The following is a 22216-nucleotide window of genomic DNA, read 5'->3' as shown; positions in this document are numbered from 1 at the left end:
ATTTAATTTTTATTGTATTACCCTTAGTTGTGACTTGTTCTGAGATGAAAAAGAGGACCTATTTGCATTTTTACACAGTAAGGCATTGTTAATTACTATAACTGTATTATAATTATTATATTACTGTATTATAATAATAAGCTTATTGACCACAGTTATGTCTTAGGTGTTTGAGTAGAAAGGCTGCCCCAGTTTGGCCAACACTACCCACAATGCACTTCTCCTTGGTCAAGAAGTCAGTCAGGGGTTTGTTCTGAGGGGAAAGGCTGCCCCAGTTTGGCCAACACTACCCACAATGCACTTCTCCTTGGTCAAGAAGTCAGTCAGGGGTTTGTTCTGAGAGGAAAGGCTGCCCCAGTTTGGCCAACACTACCCACAATGCACTTCTCCTTGGTCAAGAAGTCAGTCAGGGGTTTGTTTTGAGGGGAAAGGCTGCCCCACTTCGGACAACACTACCCACAATGCACTTCTCCATGGTCAAGAAGTCAGTCAGGGGTTTGTTCTGAGGGGAAAGGCTGCCCTACTTTGGCCAACACTACCCACAATGCACTTCTCCTTGGTCAAGAAGTCAGTCAGGGGTTTGTTCTGAGGGGAAAGGCTACCCCAGTTTGGCCAACACTACCCACAGCGCACTTCTCCTTGGTCAAGAAGTCAGTCAGGAGTTTGTTTTGAGGGGAAAGGCTGCCCCACTTCGGACAACACTACCCACAATGCACTTCTTCTTAAGCCAAGAAGCCTCTCAGCCCGCCACCCACTCTTTGAGCTCTGATTGGTTCAGCGGGTAACCAAGAGGGGCGGGAAAGAGCAACACGGCTCTCTGATTGGCTGGCTTTCCTGGCCAATAGGAAAGCGCCGCCTTTCCTGCCGCTCTCTTGGATGAGGACTTGAGGAGGTCTCTCTCTGATTGGCTCTTGGACTATGAGAGGGGCGGGGCCTCAAAGCGTCCGCGGATTGGCCGGGGCATCACCTGTCGACTGCTGCGATTGGCCGAGCGCGCCAAGTCGCCACGCCCACTGCGCGTGCGCGCGCCGCCGATTGGCTGTGGCGGCTCGACCCGGTATCCGGGTAAGATGGCCGCGGTGGGAGAGTGCTCGAGCTCGGTTCCGTTGAAGTCGGTCTCCTTCTCCCACGTCGAGTACCCGGCAGGTAAAGCGGGCCCGGCTTGAGGGGCTCACTCCAGCCCCCCCACCCCCGAGTTCGCCCCCCCCGTTTTGGGCCGACTCTAGGGGAGGGCTTGAGAGGCTCGGGTGGGAGCTGCCAAATAGTGAGCCATTTAAGCGCGAGGGAGAGGAGGGCGTCTGCGCATGCGCGCTTGGGCGGCGGCTCTGCTGCCAGATAGTGAGCCACTCGTGGTGGTGGTTGTGCGCATGCGAGGAACCCCTGTGCTAGCAGTGCCTGCCTGAGAGCTGCTGAGTTGGGGGGTCTGCTCCAGTGTTGCTGCAGCAGCTGAGGGGCCCTTTGCAGGTGGTGGCCCTTCAGTGCCTCCCTCCCTGGGCTGCCCCTGTCATCCCCCTTCTTGGAACAAGCCCTTTACCCAGTAGTTAACTTGTGGAACTCCTTGCCACAGGACGTGGTGATGGCGTCTGGGTTAGATGCCTTTCAAAGGGGATTGGACAGATTGATGGAGGGTTGATGGGCTTGAGGATTGATGGAGGGACAGGTTGATGGGCTCCCTGAGGCATCTGGTGGGCCACTATGAGATTCAGGAAGCTGGACTAGATGGGCCTTTGGCCTGTTCCAGCAGGGCTCTTCTGATGTTCTTATCCACTTTCCCATCCTGGCCAACCAGATACCTCCATCACAGGGTGGCTGTGGCATTTTTTCCATGGGGAGATTCTGCCTCACCTGCCACTCCCATTTCACACATCCCTGCTAAACATGAAGGTTCTAAGCGGATCGTTTAAATAAGACCTAATTATAAAGCATGGCAGAGTTATTTTCTCATGACATACCCTTGAGTTGCTTGTTTTTGTAAGGCTGTACTTCTGGTAGGTATGCTTATATGAGATTGTTCCATTGAATGCTAGGAGACTTGTTTCCCTGTTTGTCTGATATTTTTATCCTACTCTTCTGCCCCTGGAGGGGCCACTAGGGCAAGGAATAACTATTGTTATACCAGTTTATATCCTGTTGGTTTTATATGGCATCATTGGTAGATGTACCGCGTTTCAGAGTGAGGATGCAGCCTGGATGCAGGTGAAATGGATGCAGACCGGGAGACCTGCGATGAGACTTTGAAAATAAGTAAGCGGACTCTGGATTTTGACTAGAGCAACAGAGAGGGCATTTAGCAGATGAAAATGTCTCTCCCCGCCTCACCCCGGCTGCTGCTAGTCTCTTTGAATAAAAATACAAATGCCTGGTTTACTTATTTCTTTACTCAGCGTGTGGTCGGTCTGTGGAACTCCTTGCCACAGGATGTGGTGCTGGCGTCTAGCCTAGACGCCTTTAAAAGGGGATTGGACAAGTTTCTGGAGGAAAAATCCATTATGGTGTACAAGCCATGATGTTTATGCGCAACCTCCTGATTTTAGAAATGGGTTATGTCAGAATGCCAGATGCAAGGGAGGGCACCAGGATGAGGTCTCTTGTTATCTGGTGTGCTCCCTGGGGCATTTGGTGGGCCGCTGTGAGATCCAGGAAGCTGGACTAGATGGGCCTATGGCCTGATCCAGTGGGGCTGTTCTTATGTTCTTAACTACAATTCCCAGGAGGCCTTGCTGGTCTCTTGTTATCTGGTGTGCTCCCTGGGGCATTTGGTGGGCTGCTGTGAGATACAGGAAGCTGGACTAGATGGGCCTATGGCCTGATCCAGTGGGGCTGTTCTTATGTTCTTAACTACAATTCCCAGGAGGCCTTGCTGGTCTCTTGTTATGTGGTGTGCTCCCTGGGGCATTTGGTGGGCCGCTGTGAGATACAGGAAGCTGGACTAGATGGGCCTATGGCCTGATCCAGTGGGGCTGTTCTTATGTTATGTTCTTATGTTCTGGTATTAACCTCAGGGAAATGGCAGCTGTGATTTTAGACAAGGAGAGCAGCGGAGAGGGGAGGAACTTCACAGACAGTTACTCACTCAGTTGCTACAACTCCTTGTGAGGAAAGAATCCGTTTTGGAAGATCCAGTTGCAGAGCTCCCTCATCGCGTCTGATTTAGCAGTAGCATAAGTGAGGTGAGAGAAAGGCAGGTCTCTGTTCCAGTGAATTTGCAATCTATGTTTCAGAAGTGTGGGCAACACAGCCAGTGAACAGCAAAGAGGAAAAAATCTTGCCTGGTGGATGATGCTGGGGTTCCGTCTCTGTTGTGCAGAGCATCAAGGGAGTAGCCATGGAAGAGGTGGCAAAAGAGAGCGACTAAGATGATTACGGGGCTGGGGCACCTTCCTTATGAGGAAAGGCTACGGCGTTTGGGCCTCTTCAGCCTAGAAAAGAGACGCTTGAGGGGGGACATGATTGAGACATACAAAATTATGCAGGGAATGGACAGAGTGGATAGGGAGATGCTCTTTACACTCTCACATAACACCAGAACCAGGGGACATCCACTAAAATTGAGTGTTGGGCGGGTTAGGACAGACAAAAGAAAATATTTCTTTACTCAGTGTGTGGTCGGTCTGTGGAACTCCTTGCCACAGGATGTGGTGCTGGCGTCTAGCCTAGACGCCTTTAAAAGGGGTTTGGACATGTTTCTAGAGGAAAAATCCATTATGGGGTACAAGTCATGATGTGTATGCGCAACCTCCTGATTTTAGAAACGGGCTATGTCAGAATGCCAGATGCAAGGGAGGGCACCAGGATGCAGGTCTCTTGCTGTCTGGTGTGCTCCCTGGGGCATTTAGTGGGCCGCTGTGAGATACAGGAAGCTGGACTAGATGGGCCTATGGCCTGATCCAGTGGGGTTGTTCTTATGTTCTTATGTTTTGTGGGCAATTAAAGGGAGAGTGGTGACACCCTGTGGGTGTGGAGTTCCAGGCATTTGGTGATCTGAGGTAGGGAGTGTTAAGGTGGGCTGTTCTTTGAAACTCAATCTCCCAAGCTTAGTAGCGTGTTCTGACATAAATGTTTTAGTCCCTGCTGGCTGTTCAAAGCCAGGGTTCAACAGTGGAAAGTGCCCCTGAGCAGGTACAGAGTGCATTCCCTCAACAAACCGCAGATAGCAACGAAGGGATTGCATCAGGGATTATGCCGAAGGCTTCTGAGCAGGGTGTGGTATTTTCAGGCAGACCTGTGTTCCAGCATATTCTTCTTTGAAGCCTAGTACTGTGGCAGTTCGACGCAGTGTGGTAATAAAAAAAAATCACATTTATTATTTATCTCTCTGATATTTAGCTCCCTCGTCTCACATTTCCTGCACCGAGCTGGGTTTTTTTTTATACCTGCAAGCTGGCTGTAGAGGAGTTCTTCTCAGCGTATTTGTGTGGAGTACGTGCCTCTGAGTAACCTTAGTCAGTTTCCATAATTTGTATCATGAGAGTGGAGTGGGGAGAGGAAAACCTTCTGAGTGGGAAGATTTAAGGCAGACATCAGCCTCTGCTCCTTTTTTGGGGGGGTTCATATTAAGTGATACAAGAAGGCAGGGCAGCTGATGGAAGCTTGCAGAGTCACACCTTGTATGCTTTGAAACGTAGGCAGGATGTGGGACCAGTCCTGGGTGAGATAAATAACCACAGATAGCATCCTTCTTACTATTTTAACCTCTAATCCCATCACTATTAGAGCTGCAATCTTAAATTGGTAGATAACTAAACGGGAGCTTTATGCTCCAGTCCTGGAGAAGAGAGCTCCACGTGGATCATCAGGCCTCTGTGTGCGTATCAGTTGTTGGCTCCGGAGTTGTGGGCGTGCATCAGCTGTTCAACCATGTGTCGATGCTGTCAATCCACCCTGCGCCGTGTTCAGTGAGATGTTCATTTGTGCACCACCACATCACCGTCTCTGGTCTGGATGCACGGCTCTTTCAAAAGCGGTGCAGCTCAGATCGGCAGCCTCAACACTCAGCGGAGCATTTCTGCTGATTAATGTGCTTTCACACCCAATCCAGCACAGGAGGTCCATATGCAGGATTCCAGAGGCATATTTCCTTGCTGGGTCAGGAACTGTGGGCATCTTTGGATGTGCCCCCCCCCCCATTGTGGATGCTGTCAGTCTATGCCGCATTGTCTTTGATGGGGCATGCTTTTGGAAGTGCATCCGTTGTGCATTTTTGAAGTGCATTTTTGTACCCCAGCCAGTTCTCCAGAGCTCCAGCCAGCTTGTAAATTAGGAACAGCCAAATCAAAATCGAGCCTCAGGGAAGTGCCACGATCCTGACATCGCAGGCTGTCTGCAAAAGATCCTCAATGGAGTTAAGCAGCATGAAAAGTCTGGTTTGGAAACTAGTCTAGAATAGGGATGGCTAGCTTGTGTAATCCTATGGCAGGGTGGTGCTCTGCTCTCCAGAGCAATGAACTCCTTCATAAACTTGGCACCATCTGGCCCAGGATGGCTTCAGAATCAGCCACCCTGTGCGTGCCTCTGTGTGTTTGTCCTGAGCTTCTCTACTGTTTGTTTGCACTGGGCAATTCCATGTGCCCCACACACATCTGGTTTGAGCACTAGCGTCTGTTTTGAGCTTCGTTTTGTTTTAAGATTTGTTCTCAGAACAAACGTTGTTGTTCTGAGACCACCTACAAGAAGGGCGGCCAGAGGCCTGAGCCAGATCTGTGGAAAGGGTCTGTAATTCCGTGTTAGAACACCTGCTTTACTTGTAGAAGGTTCCTGGTTCCTTCCTGTTTGTTCAGTCAATCCAGCTGGAGAGCCGCTGCCAGACAGTGTGGGCAATACTGAGTAAGGGTCTGACTCAGTTTGGTAGCATCATATGTGCTCCCATACTGTCAATATGGCTAGCTCCCTTCCCCTTTAAATATTATCTGCTGTCAAGTGATACAGTCCATTCTCTCACAGCCTTGTGCTGTCCACCAGGGACCCCAGAACCCTTACAACAGCTTTGCAAGGCAGGCCAGTCTTGCCGTTTCTGTGTTGCAAGGAGGGGGGCAGCGGTGTTGGCTACCCACTGAGCCTGTTGCCGAGGCTTGAGCTCCAAACTGGTGTCTGCTTACTCTTCCCGCTGCAAACTGAATCCTTTTCTAGCTGTGACCCTGAAGTTCAAAGGCAGCCGAGATCCGGAGTGAGCAGCCTTGCCACAAGCAGACCTTTAGCAGGAAGTGGTGGTGGCCGGTGTGTCTGTCGAACGAGGATGTGGTTCGCCTCCCATTCATGCATGAGCTACAGTTTTATATTTGGGTGACAGTGCTGTGGTAAACCTCACATTTTCCTCTGATGCCAGGAAGATGCTGTGCTTCTCTCTCTCTCTCTCTCTCTCTCTCTCTCTCTCTCTCTCTCTCTCTCATCCCATTCATAAAGTAAGCTATTTATTACAGTGCTTCCTTTTATCTTGTTCGTCCTTCAAGGAGGTTCCCCCCCCTCCCCACAAACATGTTTTTATTTTATTTGCATGTTTTTCTCGCAGAGACTTAAAGCGTCTTGCAGTAAAACAAGCAGATATTAGTGTGTTACATTTCTGTTGTGTGTGTGTGTGTGTCTCCAGTTTTATTTATTTACATTTGCGTAGATAGCTTTTCAACTGTAACGGACTCTCGAAGCCGTACTGAAACCGAATTGATCAGTGGATCTTATTGCTCTTTTCAACAACAGATCCAGGGCTGTAGGTGCCAGCGATGGTATTAGGGGACCCTAGGTGTGTTGGGCACAGACTGACTCCTTTGTCTCCCACCCCAGGCGACTTCACCGGTCATCTCCTCGCCATTGCAAGCCTGGGCCCAGTTTTCATCCTGGTTGGCTTTGTCACCCTTATAGTCTTCAAGAGAGAGCTTCACACGGTGAGTCTCCCCTCCCTCCCTAGCTGACTGTTGGCCCTTCTGAAGGGATCGGTAGCCACCGTTCGCCTGTCTCTTAACACTCTTCCCCACTTCTCTCTGCCCTTTCCACACACCGCCTGCCCTGCTTCCTATCTCCTTGTTTAAATAAGCAAATCTGATTAAATTAAGTACGTGTTCTTTGAAGGAACAGTGGGCCCTCCTTATGTGCAGGCTTGGCATCCGTGGATTTCGGTATCCACAGACGATGATGATGATAATAATAATAATAACTAGGTATTTATATACCACCTTTCTGGTCATCGGATTACTCCTCTGACTTTATTCAAGGCGGTTTACACAGGCAGGCGTTTCTAAATCCCTCAAGGGGATTTTTACAATCATAGAGGTTCTCTCTTTCAAGAGCCAACAACATTTCAGAATGGATTTTCCTGGTTTGGTCTCACTTCCGGCCTCCAGTTCTCCCACGCAGGCTGGCAAGCAGCTCCATCTCTCACATGGAGGGCAGCCAAGACGCTTCTTGCTCACACCAAGAGCAGGTGGAATCACTCAGCTCATCTTGTCAGCTCCTTCAAGGTCTCATTCTCAGCCGTTCAGGGAGCTGCCGGTGTCCTCGAACCGGCAACCTTCTGGTGTTACCTTTGCGCTAACGGAGGCTCTACCGTCTAGACCAGATCTCCTGCCCTCCAGACCAGATGCTGAGCCCGGGTCTGCAGGGCCTCAGAAGGCCTCCCGGGCACAACCAGAACGTACTTCTGGTTCTGTTTGCACCAGAGACTGGTTCCTGTTTGCACCAGAGACTTCCAGTTGTGTCTGAAGGTGTTCCTGTTGCATCCGGGAGGCTTCTGAGGAGGCTTGGAGGCTGCTCTAGAGGGCTGGGTGTGACCCCCAGGTAAGTAATTGAAGTGCCGCGCCAGCGCCATCCGCCCGTGGTTTTAATTATCCACAGAATTTGCTGTCAGCAGAGGGGCCAGGAACAGATCCGAGGGCCCACTGTTGACAGAACTATCTGTCTGTAATTCTTGCATCTCTCTTTGCCTTTTGCAGATCTCTTTCTTGGGGGGGCTGCTCGTCAATGAAGGTGTGAACTGGCTATTAAAGAATATTATCCAGGAGCCACGGCCTTGTGCAGGTAGGATTTCACCAGTGGTTTCAGATTAGGTATACTGAGACTTGTCATTGCTTCTGTTGATTTAAAAAAAAAAGGTGGGGGGAGGAGAGAGAGAAAAGTGGCCTGAGCTTCATTGCAGGGGGAGGGCAGACTTCTAGAAGCAGCTTTTTTTAATTCTTCTTCAGTGGATTGGGGGGGGGGAGCCCTTTGCTGCGAACAACTTGTTGAGGAAAGATTTGGTGGGGAGTGTGTTTTGGTGTTTTTTTTTTTTACATACACAAAGAAATTAATGAGGCATTCTCTTTGGAAATCCACCTGTGCTGGTGTGGCTGGTGTGCTGAAGAGGCTGGTGTGGGATTTGTACCCGGGGGGGGGGGGGATGGGACACAAGGCAAAAAATGGAAACCCCCAAGGTGGGGGGGGGGGGAAGAAGGCTTGGGAGTGACTTCAGAACACTGTTCAAACTAACTTTAGTGCCAGAGCGCTCTTTTTCCACTCAGCTTGCCTGTCACTATATGATGATACTAAGCATGTCGTTATTCAGATAGCTTATGTGTTTGGTTGCTTCCCTGTTTAGGAGGAGGCATTAGAGGATATTTCCTTCCAGGCAGTGGGGTTTCTGTAGCCACAAGGTAGAGTTGATGTTGTTCCCCAACGTTTAGCCCAAATGCATTATGTTCGGGGAAGAGTAAGGTTCCACAGCAGTGGGGAGAGACAGAAGGGCAACCAGGCTGGACCTCAAAATTCTGGCCCTTGCTGCATCACCTGCACTCTGTTAACTCGGCCTTCTTTCTTTCTTCTTGCCCCTAGAGCTGCATCCGTCAGTATATTCGAAGTACGCGATGCCTTCCAGCCACTCCCAGTTCATGTGGTTTTTCTCTGTCTACTCTTTTCTCTTCCTCTATTTTAGGTGAGTTGCTTTTCCTATGGTCCCGTCAGGTGCGTCGTTTCCTTGCCATTGTTAAAGGTTACAAGTGGGGGGACCTGCCACAAAAGGTTGTAATGTGTCGCTGACGGGGGGGGGGGTTTGCACTGTGGGTGGGTGTGGTCCACGATGGGCTAAAGCAGTGGTTCCCAAAGTGATGCCTTAGGGCATCGTAGCCCATTCACGGTGGTGCTGTGGGATGTTCCCAGTCGGCCCTCCTACCTGTTCTCCCGGGTGTTGCCATCTTGGATCTCATGAAATCTTCTGAGATTTGGGTGCCGCTGTCTTGGATCTCGTGAGCCGGGAAGAAGAGGCTGTGGGAGTGTCATGACGCTCCTGAAACTCTTCCGCCTCATTCTGTGACAGCCCCTGTCATGGCTGCTTTGTTGGCTCAGTTGACCTCATAGGTGGTCCAGCCCAAGCCTGAATCATCTTATGTAGAAACCATGACCTTTTCTGTGCAGGCCCCATTTGAATTGATAGTCAGCAAGCCACTTAAGTTCAACGTTAGAAGGAACAGCAATATGGGAAGAGTAACACCTTTCCTACCCACCTGTCCATCTCTATTCAGTTTGGTCATTAAAGGCAGGGCATATGCAATGTGGTTTCCTTGAGCTTGGCGGGTGGGATCTCCCGGGGAATGGGAGGGTCGGGATGCAGAATCTTAGAATCCACTTTAGAGGTGGTGATTCATGATCTCACTCAGGTTCCCATGTATACTTTGATCTCATGGGCTTGTTATCTGGGTAGTTTCTCTCCTGTGCATCTGCCCTGAACGGGTGGAGGCCAAAGCTAGTTGTGCAGTCCAAAATGATACATGACAAGTGTGCCTGATGATCTGCATGTGCTTGGTGCATTCACACATTGCCCGTTGAGGTGTGCGCTTATGATATTTTCAGTGTGCACCTAAAAATTGTAATCTGTGAAAAGTAGAGGTTTTTTTGTTTCCAGCGAGTAAAATAGGATTACAGCCTATGTTTTACTGAACACAATGGGTTTACTAGTGAGTAAGGTAAATAATACCGTTTTCAAACACTTCTAGTAAAAAGGCTTGACAATGGGGCACAAATTTTTTTTTCCAACATTGTATAAAAACAGGTTGCAAAAAGTGGGTTTTCAGAACAAAGTGTTCGTTCCCTGAATTGTGGTTTTAGTTTGTTACCTGCGTAGTAAGACCATTCTAGTTCATTCTGTTTATTTCTCAGAATGCACCAAACAAACAATGCCAGATTCCTGGACTTACTATGGAGACATGTACTGTCCCTCTGCCTCTTAACGGTGGCCTTCCTAGTCTCATATAGTAGGTACGTAATTTCTGTTTTAGTGGAAATGCTTTGGGGGGGATGCTCTCCCCCCCCCCCAGTTCCAGTTGGGGCACAAGTACATCAGGATCCAGCTCAAGGGTGTCCAGTTCCAGTGTCCCAGAGCCGGTGGGGTCCTGTGAATGAAGAGTTTAGCTCGGGAATGGAGAGATCTGGTCCTGACTTTGCCACTCTTGGTTCCACTTGCAAGGCATTCTTGCAAGATTTGCTCTCTCAGAGCAGACCAAAGGCACATCTAAACTAGCATCCTGTTTCCCACCGTGGCCAGTCAGATGCCTTTGGAAACCTACCAGCAGGATTTTAGGGCAGCGTCTCTCTCCTGCTGTGGTTTCCCCGGCTCTGAGATAGACTGCCTTGGAACATGTAGTTTTTATTCCTAACTATCGTGGTTAATAAAAACCCAAGACTCCCCTGCTGGGGTGCGGAGGTTTTACTTTAGCAAATAATTGCAGCTACTTACCTGTTGTTAAAACACATTCTTTCGTTCACCTCTCGAATCCCTTTCAAAATCATCGCCACATGCTGCGGCAGGTTGCATGCTGGGTTGCAGTATTAATTCTCCATTGTGTGGCCTTTTATCTGTCCAGGATTTTAGTGCCAGTCAGCTTTGACCGGACAGCCCAGGGACCTGGCGTTTGCGGAGAGAGGGGCAAAAACCTACTTTACCCACTCCTCGCTCTCCTTGGGAAGAGGACAGGGTCTGTAGCTCAGAGGTAGAGCATCTGCTTTGCATTCAGAAGGTCCCAGGATCAATGCTTGGTGTCTTCAGGGAGGGCTTGGAAAGGCTCTGGAGAGCTGCTGTGTCAGGACTGAGCTACTAGCTGTGATGGTGATGTGCTGTCCCTAAGTTCGGCAGCAGTGCACCTCTGAATCCCAGTTGGAGGGGAGCAAAAGCAAGAGAGTGGTCTGCCTTCATTTCCTCCTTTGTGAGCTTTCCCAGAGGCAGCTGGTAGGAAATAGGGCGGGTCCCTGTTTAGGTCTTGGGCCGAGTCCCTGTTTAGGTCTTGGGCCGAATCCAGCAAGGCTGTTCTTTTGCCCTTATGATCTAAGTGTAAGTCTTGCAGAATGTCCCAGGATAAGTGTTAGGTAGAAGATCCAGGTGCCCGTGCCCTTGCAGCCAATGAACTGGGCTGGTGCCACTCCATGCGTTCACACATGGGGCACAAGAGTTGGCTATACTCTTACTGTAACTGTACTAAACTCCGCTGTAACTGCTCTTACCCAAACTGGAGTTCCCTGAGTCCTCAACAGCAGTCCAGATTAGAAAGGTCTGGTTTTTGTTTCATGCTCCTTCATCTGCCTGTGTACCGCGGTGGCTGTTCGCCCACAGACCCCCTACCCAGGCTACCTAATGCCAGACCAACTCTTTGGACTGCCTGTATTGCAGCTGCAGTGTCGGGAGGGGGGGGTCCTCATCCTGAAAGCTCCAGATTCTGACAGTTGGCAGCACTTGTGGTGTGATGAGGCTTTTGACACTGGTTTTCCATCTCCTTTCTCCTGTCCCCGACAACCCAGGATCTATCTGCTATACCACACCTGGAGCCAAGTCCTATACGGAGGGGTTGCGGGAAGCATCATGGCCGTAGTCTGGTTTGTCTTCACGCAGGAGATCTTAACGCCGCTCTTCCCGAGGATAGCCGCATGGTAAGCTGTGTTTGCTCCCTTTCCTGTTTTTCTGTGTCGGATCTCGTCCTCTGGAAAGGCTCAGAGCTCAGCTCCTGCTTTGCCCTGTTCAACCCCTGGCCTCTCCAGACCTAGCAGGGAAAGACCCCTTGTCTGAAATGCTGGAACCTCAGTAGTTTGTACACATTCACTGAATTATTATGTTTGGTTAGATGTCTGGTGTTGGTGAACAGCTAAGATGGTTAAAACTGGAGAAGCAATAATGGACTTCAGGAATTAACACATTTGAAAATAATTCTGCCTAATTCTCTTTTTGTCTCCTTGCTTTCCGGTTCCTGCCTTCTCCTCCCCCACCCCCTGTGCCAAACCTTTTTTTCAGGCCGTTATCCGAGTTCTTCTTAATCCGAGACACTAGTCTCATTCCAAATATCCTGTGGTTTGAATACACAGTCACCAGAGCGGAAGCAAGGTGAGAATGGGGCTGAGAGGTCTTCTTCCTTAGGATCTGTGTGGAATCGCCAGTTTATGACCCAAAGCCAAGGTCCAGACTCAAATCTGGTGAAAAATTAGCCTGTCCAGTGGCTGCTGTGTGCTGCTTTTCAGCTGTCACCAAACCAAGTGGTTTACACATTAAAAATAAATGCAAAAGAATGCACAGAGGAGCCACTGGAAAAGGTGCTCTCCACTTAAACCACCACTTAAAACATTCTGTTTATCTCAGTCACCAAGGGATTCATTAACTAGTTGCCAGAATGCCAGATGCAAGGGAGGGCACCAGGATGCAAGTCTCTTGTTGTCTTGTGTGCTCCCTGAGGCATCTGGTGGATGCTGTGAGATACAGGAAGCTGGACTAGATGGGCCTGTGGCCTGATCCAGTGGGGCTGTTCTTATGTTCTTAACTACAATTCCCAGAATGCCTTGCAGGTCTGTTGTTATCTGGTGTGCTCCCTGAGGCATCTGGTGGATGCTGTGAGATACAGGAAGCTGGACTAGATGGGCCTATGGCCTGATCCAGCAGGGCTCGTCTTATGTTCTTAGGCGTCAGCCCTGCATGTTTAACCTCCTGTGGGCCCCAGACTTAGAGAAGCATGGGGAGAGGGGAGCCATATAAAATAAGACGTTGAATAAGAGCCCTGTATTACTGCAGGAACCGACAGCGTAAGCTGGGCACCAAACTCCAGTGAACTTGGGAGGCGCCGGAATTGGACCGCATGACATCTGTAAACGTGGAGAAGGGCCGGATGCGAGACCTGTACAGAGCTGAGAGAGAAGCGTTTTAAGAGATGGACCAAAAGGGACCAGGGCAAGGACCAACAAGCTGAAGACCAGAGGCCTTTTTTCCAACTAGCCGGAATTCCCTGCTGCATGTCGAGGACCGTTTATAAGGAGCAGAATCCATTTATATAGCAGATGCACCGTTTTTCGGGTGGGGCTCTTACTTGGGCACGAGCTACTAAGGGAATGTTTCTTGCACGAGCCCCGTTGGTGTGGATGGAGTTGCAGGAGAGCTCAGGACCATGCTCTCGTGCCGTCGTTGCCCCCACCCCATTCACTGCAAGGGGGCTTGTGCAAGACGTACTCGGGGTAGGGTAATGCCTGTGAATTTTAAGTCAGGGGCGGGAAAGGGGCGTGCCTGGAGGGATATCGCTAGCATTTTGTCAGCAGGGGAGGGGACGTATATAGCTCTGTGACTTTTTTTAAAATTGAAACTTTTTCCCCTTTTTTGCGGCATGCAATATACACACTATTTATTACAATTTTTTAAAAAAACAAGAACTGTTCTTTGCAAAAACAAAAAACCAAAAAAAAAAAAATCAAGGGGAGCAGAAGCGGAGAAGCAGAAGCCTGTCAATCATGTCTTTTTGGAAGGCAGCAGGTTGATATCTGTGTGGGGAAGTGGAGGAGGGTGGAGCTAAAAGGTGGGAGGAGCCTAGGGCACCCAGAGGCCTTTTTTTCAGTTTTTATTGTGACGACTGGGGCGGGAAGGGCAGTGTTTCCTGGCCCCACTTTGCAGCAACTTCAAATAGGACTGCAGGTTGTGATTTCAACACTAGTGATGTTTTCTGCACGCAAAGCAACGTAACACAACGCGTGTGGGGTTGTCGACACGATAGCAAAAACGTACCCTATGCCGACCTTCCTTTTAATTTTTCTCATGCAGACTGTTTACTTAGGAATTTTTTATTATTATTGAGTGCCAATAATTAGGCCCACAATTATTTTTTTCCTCCTTCCTCCTACCTTCTCTTCCTTTTGTCCCCAAATTCCATTACCCTCATTGCCTTTCTTACTGAAGATTTTGTTACTGGCGGTTTAAAAATGCAAAAAAGAAAAAAAAGAAAAACACCACACACCCAACCCCACCCTAAGAAAGGTGGCTCTGTTAAAGCATTAACGGTATTCTTAATGGTTTTGAGCGGCGATTTTCAACCTTTTTCCATGGGCACACTGAGAAGGACCATCAGTTTTTTGACGATTGGCAAGGCACCCCCGTTCTGCTGCTAGCAGGCTCACATCTCCCCCACTGGCCCTACTAATAAATGACCCTCCCCCAAACTCCCGTGGCACACACTGTGGGCCGTTTGCGACACACCAATGTGCTGGGGCACACTGGTTGAAAATCGCTGGTTTAGAGTTAGCCCCCAGCTATCCCAGGACTTTTAAATACTCAATAAAGTGTTTTTATGGTCACTCTGCCTATGTTCATTTTGTGTTTGTAAAAATGATGTTTTTTTTATAATTGTTTTCATAAATGTAATGAGTTAGACACCTATTGTACACTTCTTTGGAGACCCAGGGCCTTATTTCAAGTATAATAGCAGGTGAACTCCGTGTCCGTATGAAGCTACTTATATACTGGAGTCTGACCCGACACTGACTGGCAAGAGCTTTCCAGGGGTTCGGATGTGTGTGTTTCCCAGCTCTACGTGGATCTGCTAGGGACTGAACCTACCGCATACAAAACAGGTACACTCCTACTGAGCCACAGCCCCTTCCCTTGCATAACCTACTATTAATTTTTCCACTCTGTAGCTGGTAAAGGGGAACAGGTGTAAGGTTGGTCCCTGTTGCATTGTCACTACAGACCAACAGCAGCTGGTGAAACGATTTTCTAGTGGGACGGCCTTCCCCTCCCACAGGGTAATCTAATTAGAATTTGCTGCAGGAGCCAGGGTTGCTGATCCGCAAGGCCCCCCCTCCCAGGGTATGAGTAAGCTCACAGGGTATGAGTTTGTGATAGGTCAATAACCACAGCCAACAAGCTGCTGTAGCCCCCCTTCCCCATGTCTCATTACCGGCAAACTGGGAAGTTCCCAATTGTTTTGCTCTGGTGCTAGCAATACCAAGGCACTGGTTTAACGTAAGAGCAGCCCTGCTGGATCAGGCCAAGGCCCCATCTAGGCCAGCTGCCTGTGTCTCACAGTGGCCCACCAAACGCTTCAGGGAGCACACAAGACGACAAGATAAAACCTGTGCCCTGGCGCCCTCCAGCTGCCTCTGGCAATTTGAGGTAGTCCACCTCTAAAATCAGGAAGTTGAACATACCTACCGTGACTTGTAACCCATGAGGGACTTTTAAAAATCCTCTGTGAGCACCTGCCTCTGAAAACGTTTGCAGCAGTTAGTAACTTTGGTTGAATTTTTTTGGGGGGGGGGCAGGGGGGAGAAACAAAACAAGACAATTCTTGCTATTTACTATGGTTGTGATCTGGACTGGGCTTGCTAGCCATTGAAGCAAGTCCCATGCTAGAATGAGCTTTGCAGGAGCCTTTCCAGTCATCCCCCTTAGCGGACCCCACCCCCTAGTGCTGCTGAAGGAGGAGCATTTCAGGAGTTAATATCTACTTTCCTCCTGGGCAGACTCCTAGGGACACCTTAGTGCCTTTCCCACATTATGCTGTATCCCATGGCATAGGAGATCTGGCTCCAACTCTCTCTCTCTCTCTCTCTCTCTCTCTATATATATATATATATGGCTTCCTTACAAGTGGTTGTACCTAGGTTCATTTTTTAAAAAAATCAACAGTTCATGCATGCTGTATGCAGAATGTTACCTACATTGAATGGACTCTGTGAATAGCGGCACCCAGGTAGAGACCAACAACTGTACCCAAAAATTAGCACTGGTCTGTACTGGTCAGAGGCCTGCCAGTGCTAAGTTTCCCCTCTTAGCACAGTGCTGCCAGTGCTAAGTTTCCCCCCTAGCACAGGAAGGCACTCTTGGGTAGGGGCAAGAGTGACAGGAAGATGCAGAGGAGGGAAACTGGGCCAGGGGTGGGCCAGAGGGTGGATTGGGCCTGGGAGGGGTGGTAGGGCGGCAGCCTAGGCTACCACTGAATCCTCTCCCCCTTCCTGGGTATTAGAGCCTGACATTGAGTCTCCCAGGGACTGTTGGGGCCTGACACAGGGCAAGGAACTGAAGTTCCCTTACCCCAAGGGGACTTCTGGCTGCTTTCCTGCCCCTGCAGGATACAGTGGTGGCCATTTAGGTTCTGCTGTCCCACAGGGCAGCACCCTTGATAGGACTGACTGATTTCTGCTCCAGCCCATGTTGTAGCAGTTTTTCCAGCGAACACTACGTGATGCTGGAGGAAGAGGAGAATTCCAGAACCTGGGAATCCCCCTACCTCCAGACAGAATTCTCAAGCTGCTGTTGCCCCCACTTCACAATTGAGCTCTTTATTGTTTCTTTCCGAACAGGTTTTATATTCATGTTGAGTTCATTATCCTGGCCAGCCATCAGTTTTAAAATGGTGAGTGTACAGGAGAATAAAGCCATTGGAAGCTACTCCAGAGTTTGGGGTACAACCGGTGCAAACCTGTTAAATGCATTTAACTCAACATCTAGTTCAATCCTTGCTACTTACCCTGTTGTTGTTTTTGACGCTCTTATAGCCCAATCCTATGCATGTCTACTTAGAAGTAAGTCCCTTTAGAGTCATTGGGGCTTACTCTCAGGAAAGTGTGGATAGGATTGGAAAGGTCTACTCAGCAGACCTTTCCATGCAGGGAACACAATGCAGCCGTTTGTCTCAGAAGAACAAATATTCAGTCTTAAACTCTTGCTTTATTATGATTTACACAAAAGGAAGGGAAAAACCTCTCTTTTGCACAACTTGTATATATACTGTACACATTTTTGTAAAAAGTCATTTAGTACAATTTATAAGCAGATCATGCATGCGACTTACACCACACTTTATCAGAACCTGTTACGTGGACACCAATTTAATTGAGCAAGTCTGAAGCTTCTGTAATGTAACTTGGATATGCAGGAGTTCTCAGCTTTTAAGGCCACAGGCTACAGCTGACCACATATTAAGTGCTTTGATACTTAAAAATATGATATAACGCTCTTTATCTTGAGCACTCAAAGCAATTCAGATTATCGAAACATAGATCACAGATCAGCAACTGCTTGGGAGGGTAACCCAACAAACCCAACCCAACAAATGAGACGGGCCACGTGCGGAAGTGTTCTGGAGAACTCAGAAGCTTGCTACCGACCGAGGCTCAACCTGAAGATGCAGAATAGGACCCACTGCCAGGCTGTGGCTTTTAATTTTTGTTTTAATGGACACACTGCAACCTATAATTTTTTAGCAGTTTTCCATTGTATGCTAATTTTTAAAAAATTGTTAGGAACATAGGATGCTTTCAACTGAGTCAGGCCATCCATCTAGTTAACTTAGTGTTGTCATGCACTGACTTGCAGCAAATCTGCCCTCCCCAGAGAGGTCACCAAGTACCTTCTCCATGCACTGGTCGCAGTGCAACCCACCCCTCAGACGGTTAGGACCCCCTTCCTAAAGGTGTCTCTAAATACAAGAAATCATTGCAAGCTTCAAAAAGGCAACATTGGGGACATCCAAAAGTCGTCGCACTGGCCTTGGAGGGTCCAAGATGTTTGAAGGCCAGTGCAACCCTCCATCAGCTGCTGTGACACTCCCCTCCTCTGCCAAAACTTAGCAAGTTCCCAATATCCAAGTAGGAATTTGGGAACCGATGCTGTAAACAATTCTACACAGAAGTCATTTGGAAAACAAAACAAGATAATCTCCCTTTATTCCCTGGGAGTGGGCACAATAAGGCACTTCTACAGCAAGAGAGTTTCTTACAATATCCCTTGACTGTTTCTTACAATCATGAGGGTACAACATTGCTAGCCCTCATGATCAAAACTGTTCAGACCCGTGATGGCCAAAAATGAATTATAATATTGGAAAGGGCAAGATGACAAATCAAATTGTACATAACATTAAACATGATACATTTTCTACATCCAAGGTTATGGCTTAAAAAAAAAAACTGCCAAGGGGTGGGTGTATGTGTGTCCGAATCAAGAGAAGCTAAGGCCCAGTTATTTGGGAATAGTTACAAACAAAACCCTTCTCTCTTCCCCACCCACAACAATTTGCATCTGAGATCACAAGATAGCCAAGATAGGGCTAAAAGTCTCAATTTGGGCTACTTGCCTCTTAACGAGTACCAGCTAGCCACCTCTCAAGTCATACATGTCTCTCACTGTGTAGCAACTAGACTTCTGCAGTGCATTGCTCAAGAGTTAGTTGACCAGTGCGAAAGGGCCTTGAGAAGCACAGAGTGTGAGAACCCTGGTTAGCGAACTAAGCAGCCGTGTCAATTTCAGCACAGTAAATGCCAAGGAAGCAATGGGTCATCTGCCTAAATACAATCTCTAGTTTAACCCAGCTGTGTGTACAATTCCAAATGTGGCCAACCCCCCCAAAATACACAGATTGCTGGTGGATTTATGTGCTCCAGAGATTCGGTCCTGAGCACAATCTGTCTCTGATACACACTTTGTGGCTCAGAAGGCCTGCAAGTACACCAGCGCCTATCCCTCCAAAAATGCTTTCAAACATTCATTTTAACCTCTGCTGTTGCATTCTGACATTCAGCCCTGTTTACATCTTAGGCTATGCCACCAAGACAACGTGTGAGTTAATGGCTTCTTGACAACAAACAACAGCAAACTCTAACAGAGGCACGGAATTGGAACAATCGTTAGCTGTTTCTGGTGAGTATCAAGGAAATTTGTTTCAGAACATGTAGCGGCAGCGGGAAAAGCACAGTTCTAGCCAAACAAAAGGCGGTGCTCAAATCCATTGCGTCACATGGCGGCGTGACCAAGAGATGGAACCTTTACTATGAATCTGTAGGTAAACGGTGGGGGCTATAAAAGCAAGCCTAATCCTTAATGGCTGGGGGCAGTAGGGGAGAGAATCTGGTTTTACACACGCACGCATACACCAGTGGCTATCATTCGTCGCAGAGGAAGCTTGCCCATCACCCAGCAAGGGGGGAGCACAGGTCGGGGTCCCCTATTGAAAGCCTTTCACCCAGAACCATAGCCTCAGGAAGGGTCTGCCCCAGTCAGGCAGACCCTAAGGTCTGCCCCAGCCTTCCCCGCTCTGAATTTCAATCTTTCATTGAGAAAGTAAGCCCCTGGCCTTTTTGTGAGAGTAAGGAAAAGCATGTAGAGTATGCAAAATTCTACCCAATGCCCTGACAGGAAGCACCGCTTGCTCCCACCAAGGAGCACTAAACCTTCCAAGCCCTTGCAGCACATTCTGTGGCTGAGAAGGATTTGAATAGGACCACCCCATCTATCAGGTCCATATGAGCTTTCTGATAAGGCGCACGTGTTAAGCCCATCTCCAGGGAAGACTCAAGAGAGGCAAAGCACGTTTTGCAAGGCCAGCAAAAAAAAAGACAAGCAAATGTGTTTTTTTTCTGTGGGTTACTCACATGAAAGCAAAGGCCGCTCCTATATTGCAAATCAAGGAGATCCTGTCAGGAACCAGAAGCAGCCACAGGTATAAACTGAGACATACTTATATAATTATTTGTAATACTAATGTATTAATATTTGTTTAACACAAATCAACCTTTAAGCATATTTGGCAGCCTTTATTTATGTCCTGATTGTTGCGCAACATTGACTCCTTGGTTTATATTCTCTCCACCTTCCCAATTCCAGTTACTTTCCTTCCTGGAACAGGAAATAATGGCCTAGTTTTCTCTCCTGGTTCAAAGATGGGGGGGGGCGGAGGCGGAGAGAAGCATCATGAAAATGGTTCCTGCATCTCTCCAAGGAGACCCAACACCTCTTGGTGGGTGAGGTGCTGCTATGTCAAGTGTCACTAACACTTGACTTGGAGGGGTTTACCACCCAACTCTGCGGGTCTCGTGCCTTGGCTTTGAAAGGCAGGGTGGGAGAAACAGGTGAGAAGAGGAAGTGTGGAGAAGAAGAGAGTGGAGGGCCAGAGTGGCAAAGACACTCTGGTCCACTCCCCTCCACACTTCCCTCTTCCACTTTGTTCCCCTCCTTTCTAGATTTTTAAACTATTATTAAGCGAACAACATCTCTCAGGCCGTTGAATGTGGAGCCCCAGGACAACTAGGCTTACATCAAGAGGCTCCTGAGTAGATTCTCATGCTGGGGCCTGCTAACTCATCCAGGTCGGATCTAGTTGCAGAGCAAAACTTTCCTTTGTCTTCCTTCAAAGGCACCATGGTCACGGTTCTCTATTTCAGAGTCTCTCGGGGAAGGGGGGGCGCTGTTTCGATAGTGTTTTCTTTGTGTGCTCTAGACAAGATTAACAACCGAAGTGTAATTGAGATGGCCATCCATGATTGCTAGAGAGCAGCCTACTTCACTCACTCACTCAGGCCCCAATCCAGAGAGCGTTAGCTGCCCGTAGAGTCCCATTGCAACAAATGGGGCTTCAGTGGGTCACAACTTAGTTGATGCCTTCATTTCCACAGGGCTTAAAACCCAGCTGTCCCTCTGCAGTGAGAAGTCACCAACCCCTTCCTCTAATTGACATCGCTACATAACAGTTACCCTGTTGCCCATCTTAACTCCTTGCACTCCTTGCCCCCCATCTTAACTCCTTGCACGGTGTTCTAACAAGGACTGAGTGACACTTTGGCAATACGCACCAACTGGTTGCCACTCAGTGGGAAAAGGAGGAAGCATGGCCCTGAGGCAGCTTGCTTGCCCGTACTTTTTCTGCATGGACTCTTGAAGGTGGAGCTAGACCCCAGTGCTTAATGAGTCCAAGACCACTGAACTAACTCACGGGAGGGAAGATGAAGCTGCCTGGATTGCAGGAGAAAACAGACGAGGAGCTCTCACAAAATGCCATTTCTTCAGGATTTGAACGGGGGGGGGCAGGAACAGGTGGATAGCTCAAATCTGCCTCTGTCACTGTTCTTCCCACTCCCCAGATTTCAAAAAAAAGAGAGGATTCTGCAGAGGAAGAATGGAAGAGAGCCATGGGCTACTACCTCTCCTTTCCTCCACACTTCCTGTGTGTGGGGAAGGGCTGTAGTTCAGTGGGAGAGCCCTTGCTTTGCATGTGGGAGGTTCCGCGTTCAATCCCTGGTCAGCATCTGTAGGTAAGAGACAGCATCTCTGTACCCTAGACAGCCGCTGCTGGTCAGGGTTGGCGATACAGAACTGGATGGACAGAATGTCAGGCTCGGCGAGAGGCGACTTCGTGAAATAATGGTCCACTCTGTTTCCCACTGCCTTTTGAAATCCAAAGAATGAAAGGAGGAAGAGTAGAGGAAGGCAGGCAGACACTGGATTTCCCCATTATCCATGGCCAGCCTGTTATCCATGACCAGGCCATCCATCAAGACAGCCTGAACTACAGAGAGGTTCCGGGTACACTCGTGGACGGCTCACAACAGATTCTCAAAAACGTGCCAGGGTTTTTTTTTCTTTTCCAAAAAAAGCAGACTTGGGCAGAGAGCCAGAGGGGAGATCTCTTAGCTAGAAAGTACAAAAAACAACCCCATTTCAGGAAGGTTAAGCCAGAGACACCCTCTGCCCAGACAAGCAACAGGTGCTAATAGGATCACAGCTTCTTGGATTTAGAATCCTGAATACATCCTTTAATACATTTGACAACCTTGACACACACCGGCTGGGGAGGCACGACCCTGCTGGCGGCTGTCAAGCTTGGACCAGCAGAGGAACCCAGGAGGAGGTCTCAGGTTTAGCTCAGCAGCTGGGGCACTCCTGCAGATGTGGGAACGATCAGGTCACGGGAAGAAGGATATCATTTGCTACATTCTCATTTCCACAGCAAAAAAAAAAACAAGCAAGCAAGCAGAACAGGGGTACAACCAAGACCAGGCCTTCACGTCTTGGAAAGGATGGGATGCTCTTCAAAAAAACATCACAGGACAAAAAAAAGTCTGCCTGTTCTGGGCTACAATGAGGCGGAGCCACGCAGGCCGTGTGACTCAAAACAAGTCACGGGGGGAAAAAACCATGCCCTGCAACCGGAGACATCACACTGGGGAGGTCTCCAAAGCCTCTGGACTC

At 48.7% G+C, this 22216-nt stretch overlaps 2 protein-coding genes across 2 annotated transcripts in view; one reads left to right on the top strand and one right to left on the bottom strand.

The window, feature by feature from the left end:
- The first annotated feature begins 1062 nt into the window (after window positions 1–1062).
- DOLPP1 (dolichyldiphosphatase 1) lies at window positions 1063–14544 on the top strand. Its single transcript, XM_066610727.1, has 8 exons — window positions 1063–1146; window positions 6775–6875; window positions 7920–8004; window positions 8794–8893; window positions 10114–10212; window positions 11746–11874; window positions 12233–12322; window positions 13001–14544. The coding sequence occupies exons 1-8, from the start codon at window positions 1071–1073 to the stop codon at window positions 13035–13037; spliced, it is 717 nt and encodes a 238-aa protein (XP_066466824.1). The 5' UTR covers window positions 1063–1070; the 3' UTR covers window positions 13038–14544.
- A 2357-nt stretch (window positions 14545–16901) lies between these two features.
- The window catches only part of CRAT (carnitine O-acetyltransferase), a 22238-nt gene continuing 16923 nt past the window's right edge, over window positions 16902–22216 (bottom strand). Inside the window, exon 14 of the mRNA XM_066610595.1 lies at window positions 16902–22216. This exon is cut by the window's right edge and continues 231 nt beyond it. The gene's annotated coding sequence lies outside the window, so the exon portion shown is untranslated.

Source organism: Tiliqua scincoides, chromosome 16, assembly GCF_035046505.1.
Source record: "Tiliqua scincoides isolate rTilSci1 chromosome 16, rTilSci1.hap2, whole genome shotgun sequence".
In the NCBI taxonomy this organism is placed as follows: domain Eukaryota; kingdom Metazoa; phylum Chordata; class Lepidosauria; order Squamata; family Scincidae; genus Tiliqua; species Tiliqua scincoides.
Note: the sequence above shows the minus strand (reverse complement) of the source record. Positions and strands in the feature narration are given on the sequence as shown.